This window comes from Castor canadensis, chromosome 4 (genome assembly GCF_047511655.1).
Source record: "Castor canadensis chromosome 4, mCasCan1.hap1v2, whole genome shotgun sequence".
NCBI lineage: Eukaryota > Metazoa > Chordata > Mammalia > Rodentia > Castoridae > Castor > Castor canadensis.
The window spans coordinates 83,340,666-83,359,148 of NC_133389.1; the positions used below are offsets into that span (position 1 = coordinate 83,340,666).

The following is an 18,483-nucleotide window of genomic DNA, read 5'->3' on the forward strand; positions in this document are numbered from 1 at the left end:
TCACACCCTGGGGTCCTGCTCGGGGCTCCTTCATTCCATTTCCTCACAGCTACCCCTCATCCTTTTAGAGGAGAGGAGGAGCCCTGTCACAGATGAACAAACAAGAGAAGAAGTGTCCTGACCTTCTCTACCATAGCACTGCCAAGAGCATGGGACCGTATAGCCCAACCCAAAAGTACAACTGCTGAAAGTCCGCCTTGTTGGTGACTTCTCTTGGCTCATCCTCAGCTCCAAATACCTATAATTCCATTGAAGCACCTTTAATCACCTTGCTGCTTATACCACCCCCTCACAACTTCCCAGCTTGGCTCTCAGCCTGGCTTCCCAAGCCACTCACCTATAGTGGCCTTCTCTTCCCTTTCTCTGGCTTTCACAGGACACCAACCTTCTGCTCAGCCCCATTTTATGGCTGAAGTGACTGAAGCTTGCAGAAATGACATAACTTGTGACAGCAACAGAGCCAAAGGCCCCTGACTGGCAATCCAGTGGCTCTTCCCTGTTCCTTTGAGAAGTCAGGTCCTCAGACTTCTGGATCGTGGGGCATCTTTGTGTGGGGAGGACAGTCTTAGACAACTCTCATTTGCTTGCATGGTTGACCCCCCAAATTACTGGAGTGCTGTCAGACCAGGATTTGTACAGATAGCAGGGAGGACAGTTATGAGCATGCATGCTGGGAAGACCTCCAAGTGGCTGGCAAGTTGCTGTTAGGAAGGCCTTGTGAAAGCACTTGACATTTTGTCAGTCCTGCAAGGGACAGATTCTCCTTATTTACAAGATGAAGGGACTGAGCTCACGCCCACAGGGTAAGTCACCCAGCTCCTGAGAGTGAGGCAGATTCACAAAAAGCCACATTGGAGGTAAGACATGCCACAGAGGGGTTGAGGTTTCTCACAGAGAAGGGAGATGGGTGACCCCCACTACAATGCCATTTGTTCCTGGTAACATCCTGTGAAACCCCTTTGGGTTGTACACAGGAAAACAGCCAAAGGCCTCTTCTGCCTCGCTCTCAGAACACCTGCCAGTTACTTTCTGAGAAGCTGGTACTTTGGCTCTCTAGAGCCTGGGAGAGGGTACCTCGCAGACCCAGCTAAGCCCTAGAATCACCCAAGGTGCTGAGAAAGCAGATACCTGTCATCCCCACTCCCCGGGCCCTGCCCCCAGCTTAGAGATGGGACCTGCTTGCGTAAGCCGGGGCCTCGGGAACAGGATACACACTGAATGTGGAATTTCACATCAGCAGTTCAGGCTAGCCTGAGATGTCACTCTTGTCATCTGACAGAGCTGCGTGGTCACAACAGGAAACATGACAGAAAGTGACAAGCAGGGTCTCCCCATGCAGAGTGCTGCCTCAGAATCCCTTTCCATCACCTGAACGTCATTTCCTCATCTGGATAATGGCAACAGGAATCTCTACGGCCCCTTCTGTCTTTTGCTCTCTGTGGTCTCATTATCTGTGATAAACAATGGTCTAAAAATACCCAATGAAAAATTTCAGAAATGAACAATTCCTACGTTTTAAGTAACTTTTATTATAGAATTTGTAACTGTTTGATTTGATCAATGTAGTTGTTAATCTCTTGCTGTGTATAATTTAGAGATGAAGCTATATCATAGATATTTGTATAAAGGAAAAGCAGTACATTTGTAGGGGGTGGGTCTATCATGGTCTCAGGCATCTGTGCAGTGTCTTGGAAGGTACTCCCCGACCACTGTAATGAGACATCTCACTGTAATGAGGTGTATGCTCCACACTGGAGGACTGTGCGATGAAATGCAAGCACTGAAGTAAAGAATCTTAGTTGGAGCCTGGCCCTAACAGATCCCCAGTAAACAATGGTCACTAATCAGAGACCACAGCAGCAGTGGCTGTGATGGACCTCTGATACATGCCTTTCCATTCTCAAATAATGGTTCTTATCCCAAGACAGAAGCGACATCAAAATACATCTTAGCACAACCTAACTGCTGAGTTCCAGACTGCCCACTATGTGAGGGCTTCCTTATGCAGAGGCCCATTTTCTGGTTCTGGCCCATGGTAAGGTGGAGACATGGTGCCTGGGTTCCAGTCTGCCGGCCCATCTGCCTCTCTCAAGTCAGAAATGGGCTGGAAGCCTGGATAGGGCCTTATCCACTTGCTCCAATGATACTTTGCTCATGGACTAAGTCCTAGACACATACGGCTATGACAGGAGGGGTTGCCAGGGGTAAGAGATGGTTTGAAAGCTGGTGGGGAAAAAGATTTCTGATAAAGTGGCAGGTGCTGACATCCACTCCGTGTCAACTTCTCATGCAATCTCACCGTCACCCTCCAGGCAGGTGTGCTCCATGGAGTCCTGAGCCAGGTCTGGCTGGACAGGAGCATGTTGGACCTCATTTAAGGCTGTTTTCCTTTGATTCTCTCTCCCTCTGAACTCCTGGACTCATGATCTGCCTTCCTTAGCCTCCTGAGTAGCTGGGATTACAGGTGGGGTGCCATAGTGCCTGGCTCTTTTGGCTTACTCTTGAAGCCATAAAAGCTGAGCAAAGGAACTGATCCAGATATGGGGGCAGGCGAGGGGTTGCTACTTTCCTTGGGTCTGAAGGAGGAGCTTGTGAGTTTGGTGGTCTGGACAGTCTTGGTGAGTAGAAACAAGTGGGGCCAGAGCAGGACTGTGGGCTCTCTGGTCAGTTACATCAGCACCCCAAAAAACTAACTCCACTGTGACACTGCCACTCAGACACTGAGGCCCTGGGACACGAGGGGGACTTTGGGACCTTGGCCCTGTGCTATGATAGAGCAACCTCCCCATCTACTCCTGAGCCAGATCTGGAGCCATCACTTTCTTGACATCTGTCAATTTACTCAGATGGCCTTCTACCACATCCATGCCACTCCCATAATTCCATACTCTCAAGAGTCTCCACTCTCCAGTCCTGTCTTTAGAGGGTCCACCTTAGCTCCACCCCACCAGGCAGCTGCCCTTATATTTCCATTTCTCTGGGCGCTCAGGTTTCAGGACCAGATTTGCTTAGAAAGCTGGTTCACAGTCTATTTACCAGCAGAGACTTTTGGCAAGTTATTCTCATGCCTCTGAGGCGAGGGTGAACTATGTTTAAGGTCAGGGTATGGACACTGGAGGGAAGAAGATTAAGAACTGCCTGGCCTCAGAGCTTCTCCTGAATTCCTTTTGGCCTCAGCATCCTCACCTGCAAAAGGGAAAGCCACTACCAGACCCCTCACGTGGAGTGCAGAAGGGACCCATCTGGCAAGGACAGTCTTATCTGCTCTGTTTTCCTTTCTTCCTTTTCAACAACCAGGGTTCTCCATGAAACTCCAGCTTTTCTTCTCTGCAGCCTCCCAGGCCCTGCTCCCCACTTCTTTCCATTGGCTCTTTGGCTCCCCACCTCTCCGTCCCTTCTATAACCCAGCTTTCAAAGGAAGAAAACACCTTGGGCCCGGTGCACACTCTGTTCTGGATGGGGGCTCCTACTCTTGATCCATGGGCTGCTTGGACCTCAGACAAACTTCAAACACTTGTCAACTTGCCTTCCTTGAAGCCTGAAGCCAGCCACGTCCCCGACAGATGCCTGGAAGTTCCTGCAGGATGAAGTTCCAGCAAGTGCACCTGATCTCTCTTGGAGTGGCTGGAACTGGGAGGAAGAAGGGGGGGAAAGGCTACTTCTATAACCCTGTTACCCCCACAAAGCTGAGCACATTGGAGGCTGGGAACAGGTGGGACCACCTGACTCACACCAGCAGGGTACAGAGGAAGGTGGCAAGAAGGACATCTTTAAAAGAAGCAGGAATAATCAGAACAGAATTTTGGAAAAAATTATTTCAAAAATCCATCCCACTAAAGACTTAAAGTAACAAATGTACTTTTAATTGATTTCAGATAAAAACTACTAAGGGAGAGCCAGTAACTAATTCTGTCCTTAATCTGTTAAGAGCCACATCATCCACAGTATTAGAAAAAAACAAGGCATTATGCATTATTTTAGATTAAGTGTGTGGCTGACAACCAAATCCAGTCTCTTAGATTCCATATTTCCCCTTTAGCTCTTCTACTTTGTCGATGTAAGCTTTCATGGCATTTTCCTTGGATGTCCCTGTAAGAAATCAACAAGATTATATGTCACGAAGGTAGCAAGGTAGAGGAGAAAGCAGGCTTCAGGGCCCTAGCTGTTTTTCACCTGTCAAGTGGGGCTTACAACTGGTGGAGTGGTCAAGTGGTAAATCGCCTGAATAGGAAGTGGGGCTTACCCGTCTCAGCGACCCACTGACAAAAGCACCCAAGGAGCATGGTCCAGAGTTCTGCTCCATAATGCATTGAGTTCATGCATGGTAGGGCTGGTCCGAGGTGACCTCATGACAGTGGGGGAGCAATCCTGGCTTTCCAGACAGGTAGGCAACGGTCACTGCAGTGACTTCATTGGTTCTGCAGATCTCATGGGTGGCTTTGGTTTACCAAGTATCTTTATGTTGGGTTTTTATCTCCCAGAGCTTCTACACTGGCCATGCAAAAGCAAAGGCAGCCACCCTCTTCTCCCCAGAGAGAAGCAATGAGAAGAGGTCTGAGACTGAGCAAAAGCAACTGGCTCTTAGAGGAGAATGAGACAAATTTTTGTCTCCTTGCTGCAGCACAGAGTACACTGAATACATATTCACAGAGACAGTCACATCCAGTCTCCTGGATTTCCACGAAGGGAGAGGCCCTCTGGGACTGGGAGCTTGTTGTAAGGCACTGGAGAGGGCTTGGGGCTGGAGAATGGGGTGGAAGTGTCTGATGAAGATGGACAGCCAGACAGACAACCTGACTTCTAAATCCTGCAAGTGCATTTTCTGTATTGTGGTCTTTCTGAATTCATGGGTTTCTCATCTGCAGGAATACAGAGGGCTTATTCAGCAACCAGCTAGTGAGGGCGAAAAGCTGCTAGGATCTTTGGTGCCAGATTTTGGGCTTTGATGCACATAGAGCACGTGATGCAGGGGGAGCCTGGACACTTCTTGGCTGTTGGTGCTCAAGCAAATAATAGCTCCATTCACTGAGCCTAGCAGCGGCTGGCCAGGCATTACCTCACTCTCTTCTTCATGTGCCCTTCTGGCTGGAAAGGAACAGGGGATAGCCACTTGGATAAGGGGTCACTGCTCAGAGAGGGAGGTGTGGACAGGAAACTACCCCTATCCAGTGCCCACACCAACATGACCTTTTAGCCTGTTTCTCAGTGGGCAGTTTCTCTAGCTCCTCCTCTCCAGATTGATACCCTTGCCCAGAGATAGTCCTTTTAGAAAAGGCCTGAGTAGTATTAGGGGAGAAAGTAGGTGGCCCAGTTACCCTCTCTGCCCCAATCTGGCACAGGTTAGGCTGGTTTCCAGCATGTGCCTTCTGTACTGTTTCTTCCCCTCCCCCTTATACTCCATAATGAAGAGCCTTTCATTACTGGGCTTCACAAGGAGGGAAAATGCTCAGAACAATTACCTTTCAGCTGGTTCCAGGCATCCCACTTGGCCTTGCCTTTGAGGTCCAACATCCCTGGCCGCTCTGAATCAAGGGAAGGACAGACAGTATTTTAAGTCTGCTTCAAGTTCTAAGGGAGAACTCTTCCTATAAAGTCATCTTTTATTATATCAATTCTCCATGGGTCTTGCATGGTGGGTTCTGCCTTATGAAACCCAGATACCTCTTTTTTTTTGTGGGACTGGGGTTTGAACTCAGAGCTTTGTGCTTGCAGAGTAGGCACTCTACCACTTGAGCCAATTTCTAGCCCCATTAAATATACAGAAATACAGAAATCCAAACTTAAAATTGAGAAATTAGGAAAGCTGTTCACATTTTAAAAAGTTTTTAAGTGCAAGTTAACTATTTAAACTCCAAACTTTTTCCTTTTAAAATTTGTCAATAAAATATTTTTAAAGTATCTATTCACATGGCTCAGAATTTCAAAACTACAAAGAGAAATTTCAAGCTTCCCTCCTACCTCTGCTCCCCACTATTCAACCTCTCTCCCTGCTGCATTAGTTATCAATCTTCTGGGTGTCCTTATCTGTCAACTGTCTGTTTATAACCTGGTCCCAGTTTTCTACCTCCTGTTAAGTCTATTCATGTTGCTTGCTGGGAGTTTTTACTGAGGGCAGGGTTTCTTTAAGTTATGCCATGATTTTATGCTTTCAGACCTGCAATTATCTGATGCTCAGAAACCCTTCCTCCCTAGGGCCTATTTCACTGTTAAGTAGAGCAACTGCAGTGTCCACAACCTGGTGTACTCTGTGTGAGAAACATCGAGTGTCCCAAGCATTTTCAGACTCCTAGAGCTGCACTTCCTTCCCGTCAGCCCTTCTGCCACATGGAAACAGATGTTTGCAACATCCAACTCAGGACACTTGCACAGGTGGCTACCAAGTCCCTGAAACTGAAATATGTGGCTAGAGACTGGCTTGTGACCTAATTTTTTTTCTTTCTCTCTCTTTTTTTTGGTGGTACTGGGGTTTGAACTCAGAGTCTCATGTTTGCTAGGCAGATGCTCTACCACTTAAGCCACTCCGCCAGCCCTGTTTTGTCGGGTGCTGCTGGCTCACTCATGTAATCCTAGCTACTCAGAAGGTAGAAATCAGGAGGACTTTAGTTTGAAGCCAGCCCCAGCAAATAGTTCACAAAACCCTATTTGGAAAATACCTAACACAAAAAGGGCTGGTGGAGTGGCTCAAGGTGTAGGCCCTGAGTTCAAGCCCTGGTACCGCAGAAAAGAAAATAAAACCCAGATAGGGTCTCTCGAACTATGTGCCTAGCGATCTGCCATCCTTCTGATTTCTGCTTCCTCAGTAGTGACGTAACCTCATTTAATTTTAACTATTTTTAGCTAAAATGTATGAGTGGCTACTGAATTGAACAGTATAGACCTAGAAGGTCAATACTTCCCTGATCAGGTGGTGACATATTACAAAACGGTCTACTTACACTCATCTTAAGACTTTTTTTTTTTGAACTCAGGGCTTACATGATTGCTAGGCAGGTGCTCTACCACTGGAGCCACTCCACCAATCTCAGTCTACTTACACTCATATTAGATCTAGTACCTCTAGCATAAACTGAGGCCAGGCTCTGGGAAAAGCATCTCAGTCCCTTTGGCCATCCTAACTTCCCCTCCCTTTCTCCTCCTGGGGAGAAGAGCTTATAAGCTCCACTGTAAAACTCATCTTTGACACAAGACCTTCCTTCACTAAGCCCTTGCTGTGAACTACAGTGTTTGACTTGGCAGTGCCTCTGATCCTTTGTTCTGGGTACCATCTCCTGCTGCAGCAGGCTAGCAGCCAGCCTACCTGCTCCACCAGCCACCCTAGTTCCAGTGGAATCAGGAGCCATGCTCATTTTCCTCCTGAACAGGGGAGGGGAAGTACCTTCTTCTATGCTGCCATCACCACCAACTTTTGAGTCCTTTCATGGAACACACTGTGCTGTTGCCTCAATACATAGCCACATTTCAGGGACTTAGGGACAGGATGAACACTGCCCAAGGCAGGAAAGACAATATTATAGACTATTACGGTAGTTCGAAGCATAGTTTCAAATCTGTACCAAAACTTTTGGATAGAGAATAGTTATCAGGAAGGTACAGACTGTGGCCAGCAAAAACACTTCTGATTTGCCCCAGGCTACCAGGTGTCCCAAAAACTCCAGCAGGCTTGGCAGGTTGCCAGGTACTCTGACTTTGACCCTGTCCATCTGGCAACAAAAGCAGTAGATCAAAAAAGCCACTAGAGTGGAAAGCTTACAGCAAGCTTCTTCTGCTGGGGCCTTGCTTCCTGCGTAGTAGATGGGAGTTGCTGATGATAACTGGCAGAGCCTTTCTAAAGTCAGGTTTGGAATTCTGCCATCCAAATCACTGAGAATCTAGGAAGATGGTTTTTTGGGGGAAATTCTCCCAGGTGAAACCCCAGGAACCCAGTGAACTGTGATCCTGCCCCCTCCAGAAGGGAAGGCCTTGGGTGGTTTCAAGTTCCCACAGACTTCCAGCTCTGCCAAGAGCCTGATTTGATTAGCAGTGCGGCACACCTGTATTTATGTCGCCCACGGTGGCTTGTTTGAAGTGGCTGTAGATGAACAGCATCTCAGCGTCTGATGGCTGTGTCTTGAGGCGCTTAACTTCCTCAGCAGCTTTGTCAAACTCAGCCTGAGTGGGAGGGAGGGAAGAGGAATGAAGACTGCCTTGAGTGGGAAGGACAGCAGTCCTGCCCTCAGCAGGTCAGGAAAAGCAGCCCTGCTTCAGTGGAACTCCTCTCTTCCCAACGGGACAGCTAGGAAGAGTTGCAAAACAGGAAGGGGAAGAGCATCTGTTACTCATTCAACTCTCAACTATCTGCTACTCTCCCTACAGCAGACATCAAGCCAAGACTTGGCCTACGGTTAAAACACGTTAAAACAGCGTGGCCAACTGCCTGGCCATCATCCAACCAGGCCCGGGAATGGTGGGTCTCAGTGAAGCCCTAACCTATGGATGGGGGACACACGGAGTTCTCAAAAGAGCTGATAAGGAGGGGGGCATCGCTGGAGCTCAATGGCTCCTTCCCGCTGGGTCAGGGCGGTCAGCGGTGACCTCTGTCCGAGTGCCCAGATTGGGGAGAGGCAGGTGGGAGGAGCCAGAGGTCGCTCCACAGTCGGGGGACCTAGTCAAGGGTCTACAGTAGAGGGAAGGGAAAGGCCTTTGGGTGACTTCTCCCCGGGTCGGGACTCTCCTCTTGGGGGCACGCAGGGCACTCGGCATCAACTTCCCCTGACTTCCAAGCTCCCATCTACAGCCTCCATGCTTCCTCCCCTTCCTCCCGCCCCCCCTGTCCTTCCGGGTGTGGGGCTCAGCCTCCTCTCTTCTTCAATTCACGTAAGTCTCCATCCCCCAATCGCCCCATATTTCTATCCAGGACCCTGCCTCCCATTCTTGTGGCAGCAACACCGCGATGTCCACCCCATGGGCAACTTTCCAGCAGTTGCGGCGTGGGTAGCAATTTTAGAAATCCTCAAACAAAAAGTTCTACTCCCAAGGTTCTGTGCAAAGAATGAGGACTTGGGCAGGGGTCCAAGGGCAACCGCGACGCATTCAACGGAAAGACCCCGCGGAGTTCTGTCTGCCGAAGGTTCCCTCCACGCGCCTCCCGCCCAGCTCCACTTTCGCAGCCTGGCTGGGCACGCGCACTACCTGAGACATGCTGGCGCGGTCACGAGGATCCCAGAGAGCCGGCCAGGAAACCAGGGAGCTGCACGCGTTAGCGTAGAAGAGCGAACTGGCAAGCACCTTTAAATGCCCAGCCTCTGCGTTTCCACCCGGCTCGGGCGAGCGTCAGCAGCCAATCAGAACACGACTCTATGTTCGGGGCGTGGCCAGCCTGGCGGCAGTGCTAACTCCGCCCCAAACCGGGCGGACCTGATTGCGCACGCGCGGGAAGGAGCAGCGGGGCACGCTGGGAGCAGGTGGGGTACGGGGGGGGGGAAGGGGAGGCGTGGTGGGAAGGGCTGTAGGTCAGCATCTGGGTTCACTCTCGGGATGGGGATGGGGGCGAAAGTGGGGGTGTGTACGGCTGAAACCTGAGGGCATAGGCCTTCTTGTGTGTTTCCCTTAAATCTCCTGCCGGACGTGAAGAGGCCGCACTAGTAACTTCTCAGGTCCGGGGATGGTGAGTGGAACCCGTTGGAAACTAGGGGGACCCTCTTTAGTAACTGCCTGATGGTAGCAAGCTGAACTGGTCCCCAGAAAGGCAAAACCCAGGCCCTTTCCTCTGAACTTTTGGCATTGTTAGATCTGTTCCTGTACCCGCAGTTTTCAGCCCTGAACACGTGGTGCAGTGCTCTATCTGAGCGTTGAAGGCAGAGACAGTGACTTTTCTTGACCTAACAAACTTGGACGGGAAGAGGTGCACACAGACCTCTAGGTGAATGACAGTTTATTGAGAATAAACACTAACACACTGTTCTAGACCTTGGGGTATATAACAGTGGACAAAACAACTGAATCCCTGCAATCATGGAACTTACTGTGGGATAATAGTTAAAATATTAAATTAAATAGGGAGTTTTTTAGGGGCACGGAGACTGGGAAATTTAAGTGTTTGTAGGGGGGGCTGTTGAGGGAAGGTGACATTTGAGCAAGTCCATAAGAAAGAGGAGAAGAGTGAACAAGTGTAAACAAGGTGCGAGCAGGGATTGAGGGTGAGAGAAGAAAGGGATGAGGCTGGAGAGTTGAAGAGGTGGCGGGATGGCTAGCTGATGCAGAAGTTGGCCATTCTAGGGACTTAGACTTTCATTCTGATTACAGAAGTTTTTGTGTAGAGATGATGGTGATGATGGAGGGGGTGTCTGTAAGGTTGTTACATAGGCCATCTCCATGGGAGTGGGAAGCAGCACAGAGGGATGAAAAAGCCTGAGGGTTGATGTTTACATGAGGCTAAAGGAAGATTTTTCTGGAAGTGGTTAGGGGGAGTCAGTGAAAAAAGAAGTTATGGAAAATTCTATGGAGATCATTAAAAAATAAGTCATTTCTTAGCAACTCCTAATTTGTGCTGAGGACTGGATGGCAGATCGCATCTTTTCTACCTTACTGCCACCATCTGTAGCTGTAGGTGTTTACAAAGGTCGGCCAGCAGGGCTGGTCATAGAGCTCAGTGGTAGAGCACTTGCCTAACATGTGAGAGACCCTGGATTCCATCCCTGGCCAGCTTGCCAGCCATGCTGATCCAGCCAGTCAATAGAACCATTGTCATGGTTGCACTTGTCCCCTTGTCCATGGGATACCATTTTGACTGCCCAGGGGCTCACTTGCTGTCTCTTAGCTTAAGCCAGATAGGCAAGATACATTAGCAGGTGAAAGCTGTTCTTGCCCAGTGGGTGTGAATAGTGTTTGATATCAGGTTTCTTGGTATAAATGAAACCTCTCATTTCTAAAAGTAACCTAATTGTTAAAAAAATGAACTATAGTTGCAAGAGAGCTTTACTGGAAGAAAATGATGAATTTCGTTCATTCCATACGTGTGTTCCATTTTCTTGGAATGTGACTCCCTTGGCAGAGCTCCAGCAAAGCTGGGAGGAGATGTGTGTTTTAAAGGGAAGGAGGCATTTGGGAAATTCTTCTGGGATAGGAGTGGGAAGATTTGAATGGAGATGTGGGTCTTGTGAAGGTTGAGTGTGGTAGGATAGGATGGCAGCATGGGAAGAGGAGGGGTGGCTGGAGGTCTTAGGAATCCTCCTTTGCTGTTCTTACTCTGTTTTTCCTCAGGATGTTCATGTTTAGAGAAATTGTAGCAAGGCAGGTGCAAGAGAAGTGTGTGTGTGTGTGTGTGTGTGTGTGTGTGTGTGTGTGTGTGTGTGAGAGAGAGAGAGAGAGAGAGAGAGAGAGAGAGAGATGCCGCTGGTTATCATTTTCTCCCTTCCTGTTTCTACCCAGGTAGCTTGAGGAGGGTGGAAGTGCTGAGATGACACATGGAAATGTCCTAAATTGACAGAATAAGGAAGAGAAGACTTTAGAATCGTTTATCTACAGGTTGGCCATCTACTGGTCAACTGTATTCTGTTTAGAAATACTTATTTTTTATTTTTCCTATTAAAAACAATTTAAAAAAAATTTTATTATCATATTACTGTTGTACTGGGGGTACACTGTGACATCTACAAAAGTGCTTACAATTTATCTTAGTCAAATTCACCTACCCCATCATTCTCCTTTATCTCCTCCCCGTCCCCGCTCAGGAATACTAAGGATTGGAGCTGGGTTTGTAGTTCAGTGGCCAAGTGCTTCTTCCTAGCATAGATTTGATCCCAAGTACTGCTAAAAACAAAAAATAATCCCCCATACAAATATAAATATTTTTGATTGGGCATCACATGAAAAGTCCACAGGTCAATGCTGCAGTTCTTGCTTGGTGTCATTAGAAGCACGCACTCTCTTTGAAGTCTAATTGTCCTCAGCATCTTTGCTTGTGCCCCTAGCTCCTAGTTGCACATGACAGGTCAGTAAGTGCTTCCCAACTAAAACTGTTGTAGATCAGTTTTTTTTGGCAGCAGTGGGGTTTGAATTCAGTGCCTCACGCTTGCTAGGCAGGTGATCTACTAATTGAGCCTCTCTGCTAGCCCTTGTGATGGTTTTTATAGAGACACAGCCTCATACACTTACTTGCTGGGGATGGTTTCGAACCTTGATCCTCCTGATCTCTGCCTTCTGAGTAGCTAGGATTATAGCAGTGAGCCGCCAGCGCTCCGCAAGATGAGTTTTCTTTTTTTTTTTTATTTTATTATTCATATGTGCATACAAGGCTTGGGTCATAAGATGAGTTTTCTTAGTGAGCTCTTTGATCGCTTGGCAACAAGAGAATTAGAAATATTGAAATCTGGTAGCAGATGTTTTGACTGATAATTCCTTGAGAGGACAATGCCATTAAATAAAAACCCACCTTTACTTTGAGATGCTGTTATTTATCTACAGAGTCAAATGCAGTTATATGAAATCATGTAGAGAGATCCTTTGTATCTGTAACCCCGTTCATCTGAATGGTAATTACTGTAGTTTGAATATGGACAGTGTTACCAAAGGTCCATGTGTAACAGCTTGGTCCCCAGAGTGGCAGTATTAGGAGGGATGGGCCTGGTGGGGGGTCCTTAGGCTTTTGGGGGTGTGTCCCCAAGGGGACCCTGGTCTCTTTGCTTCTTGGCTCACGATGTGACCAACATGCTGTCCTGCCATTATGTGCCACTCTTATCAGAGGCACAAACCAGTGGGGCTGCCCACTCTTAGACTTGAATCTCCAGAACCAAGAGCCAGAACAAAACTCTGTACTTCATAAGTACCCTGTGTGAGGTATTTTGTTACAGTGATAGGAGGTGAACACAGTAAAACCATCTATAATGCATAACGTACTCAGCACATGGGTAAATTTCAATAAGACAAGAGAACATTACCATCATAGAGGACCCCTCATGTTGCCCTGTGATAGCCATTACCCCTCCTCCGCAGCCCTAATTGAAGAGTACAATATGAGTGAAACCACGCAGTGGTTTTGGGATTAGTTTTTCACTTAGTTCTCTAGAGCCATCTAGGCTGTTCGGTACAGTAGTTTGGTCCTTTTTATTGCTGATATCTGGATTATTGCAGCCTTGTGTCTACTCTGAATTAAGCTGCTGCTAACCACTCATGCACAGAATTTTGTGTGAACAATGGTCTTTGTTTTTCTGGAATAAATGACGAGTACAGTACTGGGTCATATGGTAATTCAATTTGTTTTTTTTTTATAAGAGACTATCATGCTCTCCAAAGTAGCTATACCATTTTACATTCCCACCAGCAAGCAATGACAGATCGTTTTTCCTCATCCTTGCAGACATTTGGCATTATCTATTTTTTATTTTAGCCATTCTCTCTCTCTTTTTGGTGGGACTAGGGTTTGAATTCAGAACTTCACACTTGCAAAGCAGGCATTCTACCACTTGAGCCTCTGGTCTATTCTGGTGTTGAGTCTCTTGAACAAACTATTTGCCTAGGCTGGCCTCAAACTGTGATCCTCCGGATCTCAGCCTCCCAAGTAGCTGTTATAGGCTATTTTAGCCATTCTCAGAGTTTTGAAGTGATATTGCTGATTGTGGCTTTAATGTGCTTTCCCCTAATAGCTGGCAGTGTTGAATATCTTTTTGGGCTTTCTTTTGCCATCTGTACATTTTTTTCTGGGAAATGTCTTCATGCCTTTTAGCTATCCTCTCATTGGTTGTTTCTTTTCTTTCTTTTTTTTTTATTTGATTCTTCATATATTCTATTTGCTAGTCTTTAGTAAGACACATGGTTTTCAAATATTTTTGCCCAGTTTGTAGCTCTTCTTCATTTGCTTAGCAGTCTTTCACAGAGCCCAAGTTAAAAACTTTTTTTTTTTCCCCTTGAGACAGAATCTTGCTATGTAACCCACACTGGCCTTGAACTCTCCATCCTCTTGTCTTAGCCTCCTGACAATTTTTAATTTTGACGAAATCCAATTTATCCATTTTTCTTTGTATGAATTGCATTTTTCATTGTCAAAGCTAAGAACTCTTTGCCTAGCCTTAGAGCCTCAAGATTTTCTCTTTTTTTTTTTTAAGCAAATATTTTGTAGCTCTAGCTACATGGGAAGTTGAGGCAGGAAGGTCACTTAAGCCCAGGAATTTGGGGCCAGCCTGGGTAACATAGAAAGACCTTATCTCTTAAAACAAATGACAAACAAACAAATGATTTAGGTTAAGGTTATTCTTCCCTACCACCTGTCCAGTTGTTCCAGCACCATTGGTTGCAAAGGTATTCTTCCTCTGTTGAATTGGTTTTGCACCTATGTCAATAGGCATGGCTTTGTGTCTTTTTCTGGGTTCTCTGTTCCATTGCTCTGTGTGCCTACTCCTCCACCAATAATACCTCATGGTCTTGAGCACTAAAGCTATATAATAATTCTTCAAATGGGATAAGCTAATTCCTCCCCCTTTATTCTCTCTCATAGTTGCTTGAGCTATTAGAACAGCTCAAATAGTTCCTTTGTTTGTATAAATTTTATTTCTACAAAGTCTCGCTGTGATTTTGATAGGAATTGTGTTAAATCTATATATGAATTTGGAGAGAATTGATGTTTTTATTCTGTTGAGTCTCCTAGTCTATGAACTCAGAATGTTTCTGCATTTATTTAGATCATTGATTTCTTTCATAAGTGTTTGATAGTTTTCAGCATACACGTCCTGCACGGTTTGTTAGATTTACATTTAAATCTGCTTCTGTTGGGAAGGGCACCTACCTAGCAAGTGTGAGGCCCTGAGTTCAAACCTCAGTGCCTCCAAAAACAAAACTTAAATAAATAAATCTTTTGAGTGATTGCAAATAGTATTATATTATTAATTGTGACCATATATTAATGGTTAGAACACAGAAATAGACTTGGATTTTATGTATTTCTTTTGTATCCTGGACTCTGATGAACTCACTAATTCCAGAATTATTTTGTAGATGCTTTGGGATTTTGTGGGTAGATAATTATTTCATCTGTAAATAGTGACAGTTTTGTATCTTCTTTTCAGTTATGTGTGCCTTTTGTTTTTTAGAAATGAGATAATATTCATACATCACAAAATCAACCATTAACCACTTAATAGCAGCATTAGTACATTCACAGTGTTTACAACCATCATTTCTGTCTAGTGCCAAGATATTTTTGTCCCTCAAAGAAACCCTGTGTTCATTGAGCAGGCCCTGGTAATTGTCCCCTCCTCTGAGCCCCTGGTAATTATTAGATGGCTTTCTGTCTTTGTGGACTGTAGACTCATGGGATATGTGATCTTTTTTCTGTCTTTTTGCACTTAGCATAATGTTTTCAGGGTTCACTCCTGTTGTACCCTGTGTCAGTCGTTCATTGCTTTGCTTGTGGCTAAATGCCTTTCCATCATATGTGGAGTACTGCATTTCATTCATCTCTGCGTCAGTTGGCAGGTGTTTGGGTTGTTTCCTCCTTTTGGCTATTGTGAACAGTGCTACTGTGAGCATATGTGTGTACGAGTATTTAAATACACACCTGTTTTCAATTCTCTTTCTTTTGCTTACTGTTCCTGTCATAGATTTTTTTTCTACCTTTTTCCTTTAACCTACTTATTATTTGAAGTGAGGTTTTATCATAGATATCATGTAGTTGAGCCCAATGTCTATCAATTAGGGATTAGATAGTCTAGATTTAGTATCACTACTGACACATTAAGGCCTGCATTTTATTGTTTGTTCCTTCTGTTTCTTTTCTGTTTTCTATTTCTCTTTTCTTTTTCCTACCTTTCTGTTGGTTACTGGACCATATTTTAGAATCCCTTTGTATTTACTGGTAGAGGTTTTGTATTTCTTTCTATGGTTTTTTTAGTGGTTGTTCTAGATAGTATATATTTTCTATCACAGCCTCCTGCTGTCCTCATTTTACCAGTCTGAGTGAAGGATGGAATCCTTACCTCCCTTATATCCTCCTTCCCTTCCCTATTTATAATTGTGGTAAAACTTCCTCTACGTATATTTGAATCACATCAGGTAGTGTTATAATTTTTCTCTTTCTGTAATGCATATAATTTTTGCTGTAACTTAGAAAACTCAAGAGGAGAAGGAAGTCTTGTATTTGCTCGTGTTTTTCCTTTGTGTTCCTCATTCCTGCTGGTTCAAGGTACCTTCTCTGGTTGCTTTCTTTCTGTTTAGACTTCCTGTTTCTGTCCTTTGTGGAGAGGTATGCTGGTGACAAATTCTCTCATTTTCTTTCCTCTGAGAATATTGAATTTTTAATTTCTGAAAAATATTTTCACTAGAGATAGAATTTGGGGTTGACAGTTTTTTCTCTCCAGTGCTCAAAAAATACTGTGCACTTCCTTTTGACTACCATGATTATGGGAAATTCCCATTGCCATTTGAATCGTTTTTTCCCTGTAAGTATCATATTCTTTTTCTCTCTGGTTCCTTTCAAGATTTTTTTCTTTGTTGAAAAGGTTGATTATGATGTGTTTTGGTGTGGATGTCTTTGGTTGTGCTCACTGTTAGGTTCACTTCTTGAGTCTGTAAGTTTCTATCCTTTAATAAATTTGGGGAGTTTTCAGCCATTGACTTTTTGGATCCACCATGTCCTCTTTAGATGGGAATCTGTCTTTGTTGCCCAGGCTGGTCTTGAATTCCCGTGCTGGCATTCTAAGTTGTACTTAGCAGGAAGAACAGGTAGAAGTGCATCTGTTCCATGTTCTACAGATAGGACAATGCTATTTAAAATTTATTTTTGTTATTTCTCTGAAGTACGTAGGATCCTGGATTTGTAACTTCAGTTGTGGCTTAAAGCCCACTGATGACTTGTTCTCCTACTTGCTCTCCTTTTCTTTCTGTTTTTTTTTTGTCTGTTTGTTTGTGTGTGATTCTGTGGTTTGAACTCAGGACCTTGTGGTTCCTAGGCAGGTGCTCTACTGCTTGAGTTGTTCCCCCAGCCCTTTTCCCTTTAGCTGTTTTTCATGTAGGGTCTCAGACTGTGATGCTTACTTATACCTATGCTTCCCGCATTTGCTCGAATGGGGTCTTGCTAACTGTTTCCCCCAGGGTGGCCTGAAATAGTGATTCTCCCGATCGCTGCCTCCTGAGTAGCTGGGAATACAGGTATGTGCTGCCATGCCCAGCCTCATTCTCCCAGTTTCTTCAGGAGAGCATTAGTGCTGGTGTGGTTATTGGGAAGATGGGTCACAAGGCTGAAGATTCTTCTCTACCAAATCTAATAATAGGGTGTTGGTGTTCTTAAGAATCCAAATAGTTTATTGGTTTGTCCATTAAACACGAGTTACAGTAAGCCCAAATCCAACGTTAGTGCTTGATAAAATGTTCATTTTTGAGTATTAGCAGTAGAAGTAGTTTATTTTAGAAAGCATTCTTCCTGGCTTAAGTGTTGCTGAAACTGTGGAATTTACCTTTCCCAAGTGTCTTTCCCTTCTTCACAGTGTGTCAAATACTGTATTAGTGCGGTGTAGTGGTTAGCTTTTGATGGAAGTGAGAAGATCTGTTTAATCTCAGCTCTGCAACTGGATTAGCAGCATTTTTCTTAACACACACCTTCATTTTCTCATGTGGAAAGTGGGGGTAATTAGGATTATAGGTGAAGCGTTCAGCCCTATGTTTGACACACGCTGATCAGCTGTTATTACCATCACGAATGTAGTTTCTTAACACAGCCTTGAAGCAAATGCACAACAAAGCCAAAGGTCAAATAACTCATTTCCATTCTGAAGTTGTAGAATTGAGTCGAACAAGCCTGTGGACTTCAGTGACACCATTGTAATTTGTCAAGAACTGTTTTGTTCTTTTTAGCATGCACTAGTGTAATAAGAGGCCTGGAAGTAAGACCTCACTTTAACTGTAGTCTATGTTTTATAATTAGGTTACTTTCAAAAATGAAAGTTTTAGTTTAAACCAAAAAACATAATATTAAAACTGCCGTTCATGCCTCCTCTTGCTTCACCCATTCCCCCTCAAGAGCCATGGGAAAGACTCTGGTCTTTCTAATTTGGCATTTGTGTGTGGTTCCTAGGCCTGCCAGAACAAAGTACCACAAGAGAATGGCGCAAAGCAATCGGCACTGACTGTCCCTTAGCCTTGGAGGCCAGATGTCCAAGTTCGTAATGTCGGCAGGGTCGGTAACTTCTGAGGCTCGGAGGGATATCTGTTTCTTGCCTGTCTTCCAGCTTCCAGTGACCCCAGTCCTTCTCTATAGTTCAGTCCTTTGTCTTCTCTTGGCGTTCTCCACGAGTATCTGTCTTTATGTAAGGATACCAATCTTGTTGAATCGATTAGGATCCTGCCTTGTCTGAGTTTGTTCAGGCTGCCACAACAAAATGCCAGAGGCTAGCTGGCTTGTACACAATAGCAGTTTGGTTCTAACAGTTCTGGAGACCGCAGAGTCCAAGATCAGAGGGCTGGCAGATTTGGTGTCTGGTGAGTGCCTCCTTTTTGTTTCATAGGCAGTGCCTTCTAACT

The 18,483-nt window shown here is 45.3% G+C and overlaps 2 protein-coding genes across 5 annotated transcripts in view; one reads left to right on the forward strand and one right to left on the reverse strand.

The window, feature by feature from the left end:
• Positions 1 to 3,841: 3,841 nt before the first annotated feature.
• Dbi (diazepam binding inhibitor, acyl-CoA binding protein) lies at positions 3,842 to 9,326 on the reverse strand. Its single transcript, XM_020184083.2, has 4 exons — positions 9,169 to 9,326; positions 8,031 to 8,148; positions 5,460 to 5,522; positions 3,842 to 4,089 (listed from the first exon to the last, which is right to left on the reverse strand). Exons 1-4 carry the CDS (start codon positions 9,175 to 9,177, stop codon positions 4,016 to 4,018), a joined length of 264 nt encoding a protein of 87 aa, XP_020039672.1. The 5' UTR covers positions 9,178 to 9,326; the 3' UTR covers positions 3,842 to 4,015.
• Positions 9,327 to 9,466: 140 nt separating this feature from the next.
• C4H2orf76 (chromosome 4 C2orf76 homolog) overlaps positions 9,467 to 18,483 on the forward strand; it is a 100,178-nt gene continuing 91,161 nt past the window's right edge. Inside the window, exon 1 of one of the 4 annotated variants that reach the window (XM_074070564.1) lies at positions 9,467 to 9,643. In XM_074070564.1, the coding sequence (XP_073926665.1) occupies positions 9,641 to 9,643 (3 nt within the window). In that variant the 5' untranslated portion in view covers positions 9,467 to 9,640. The remainder of the gene's footprint in view (positions 9,644 to 18,483) is intronic. The other 3 variants (XM_074070565.1, XR_012447174.1, XM_074070563.1) reach the window with 3 other exon arrangements.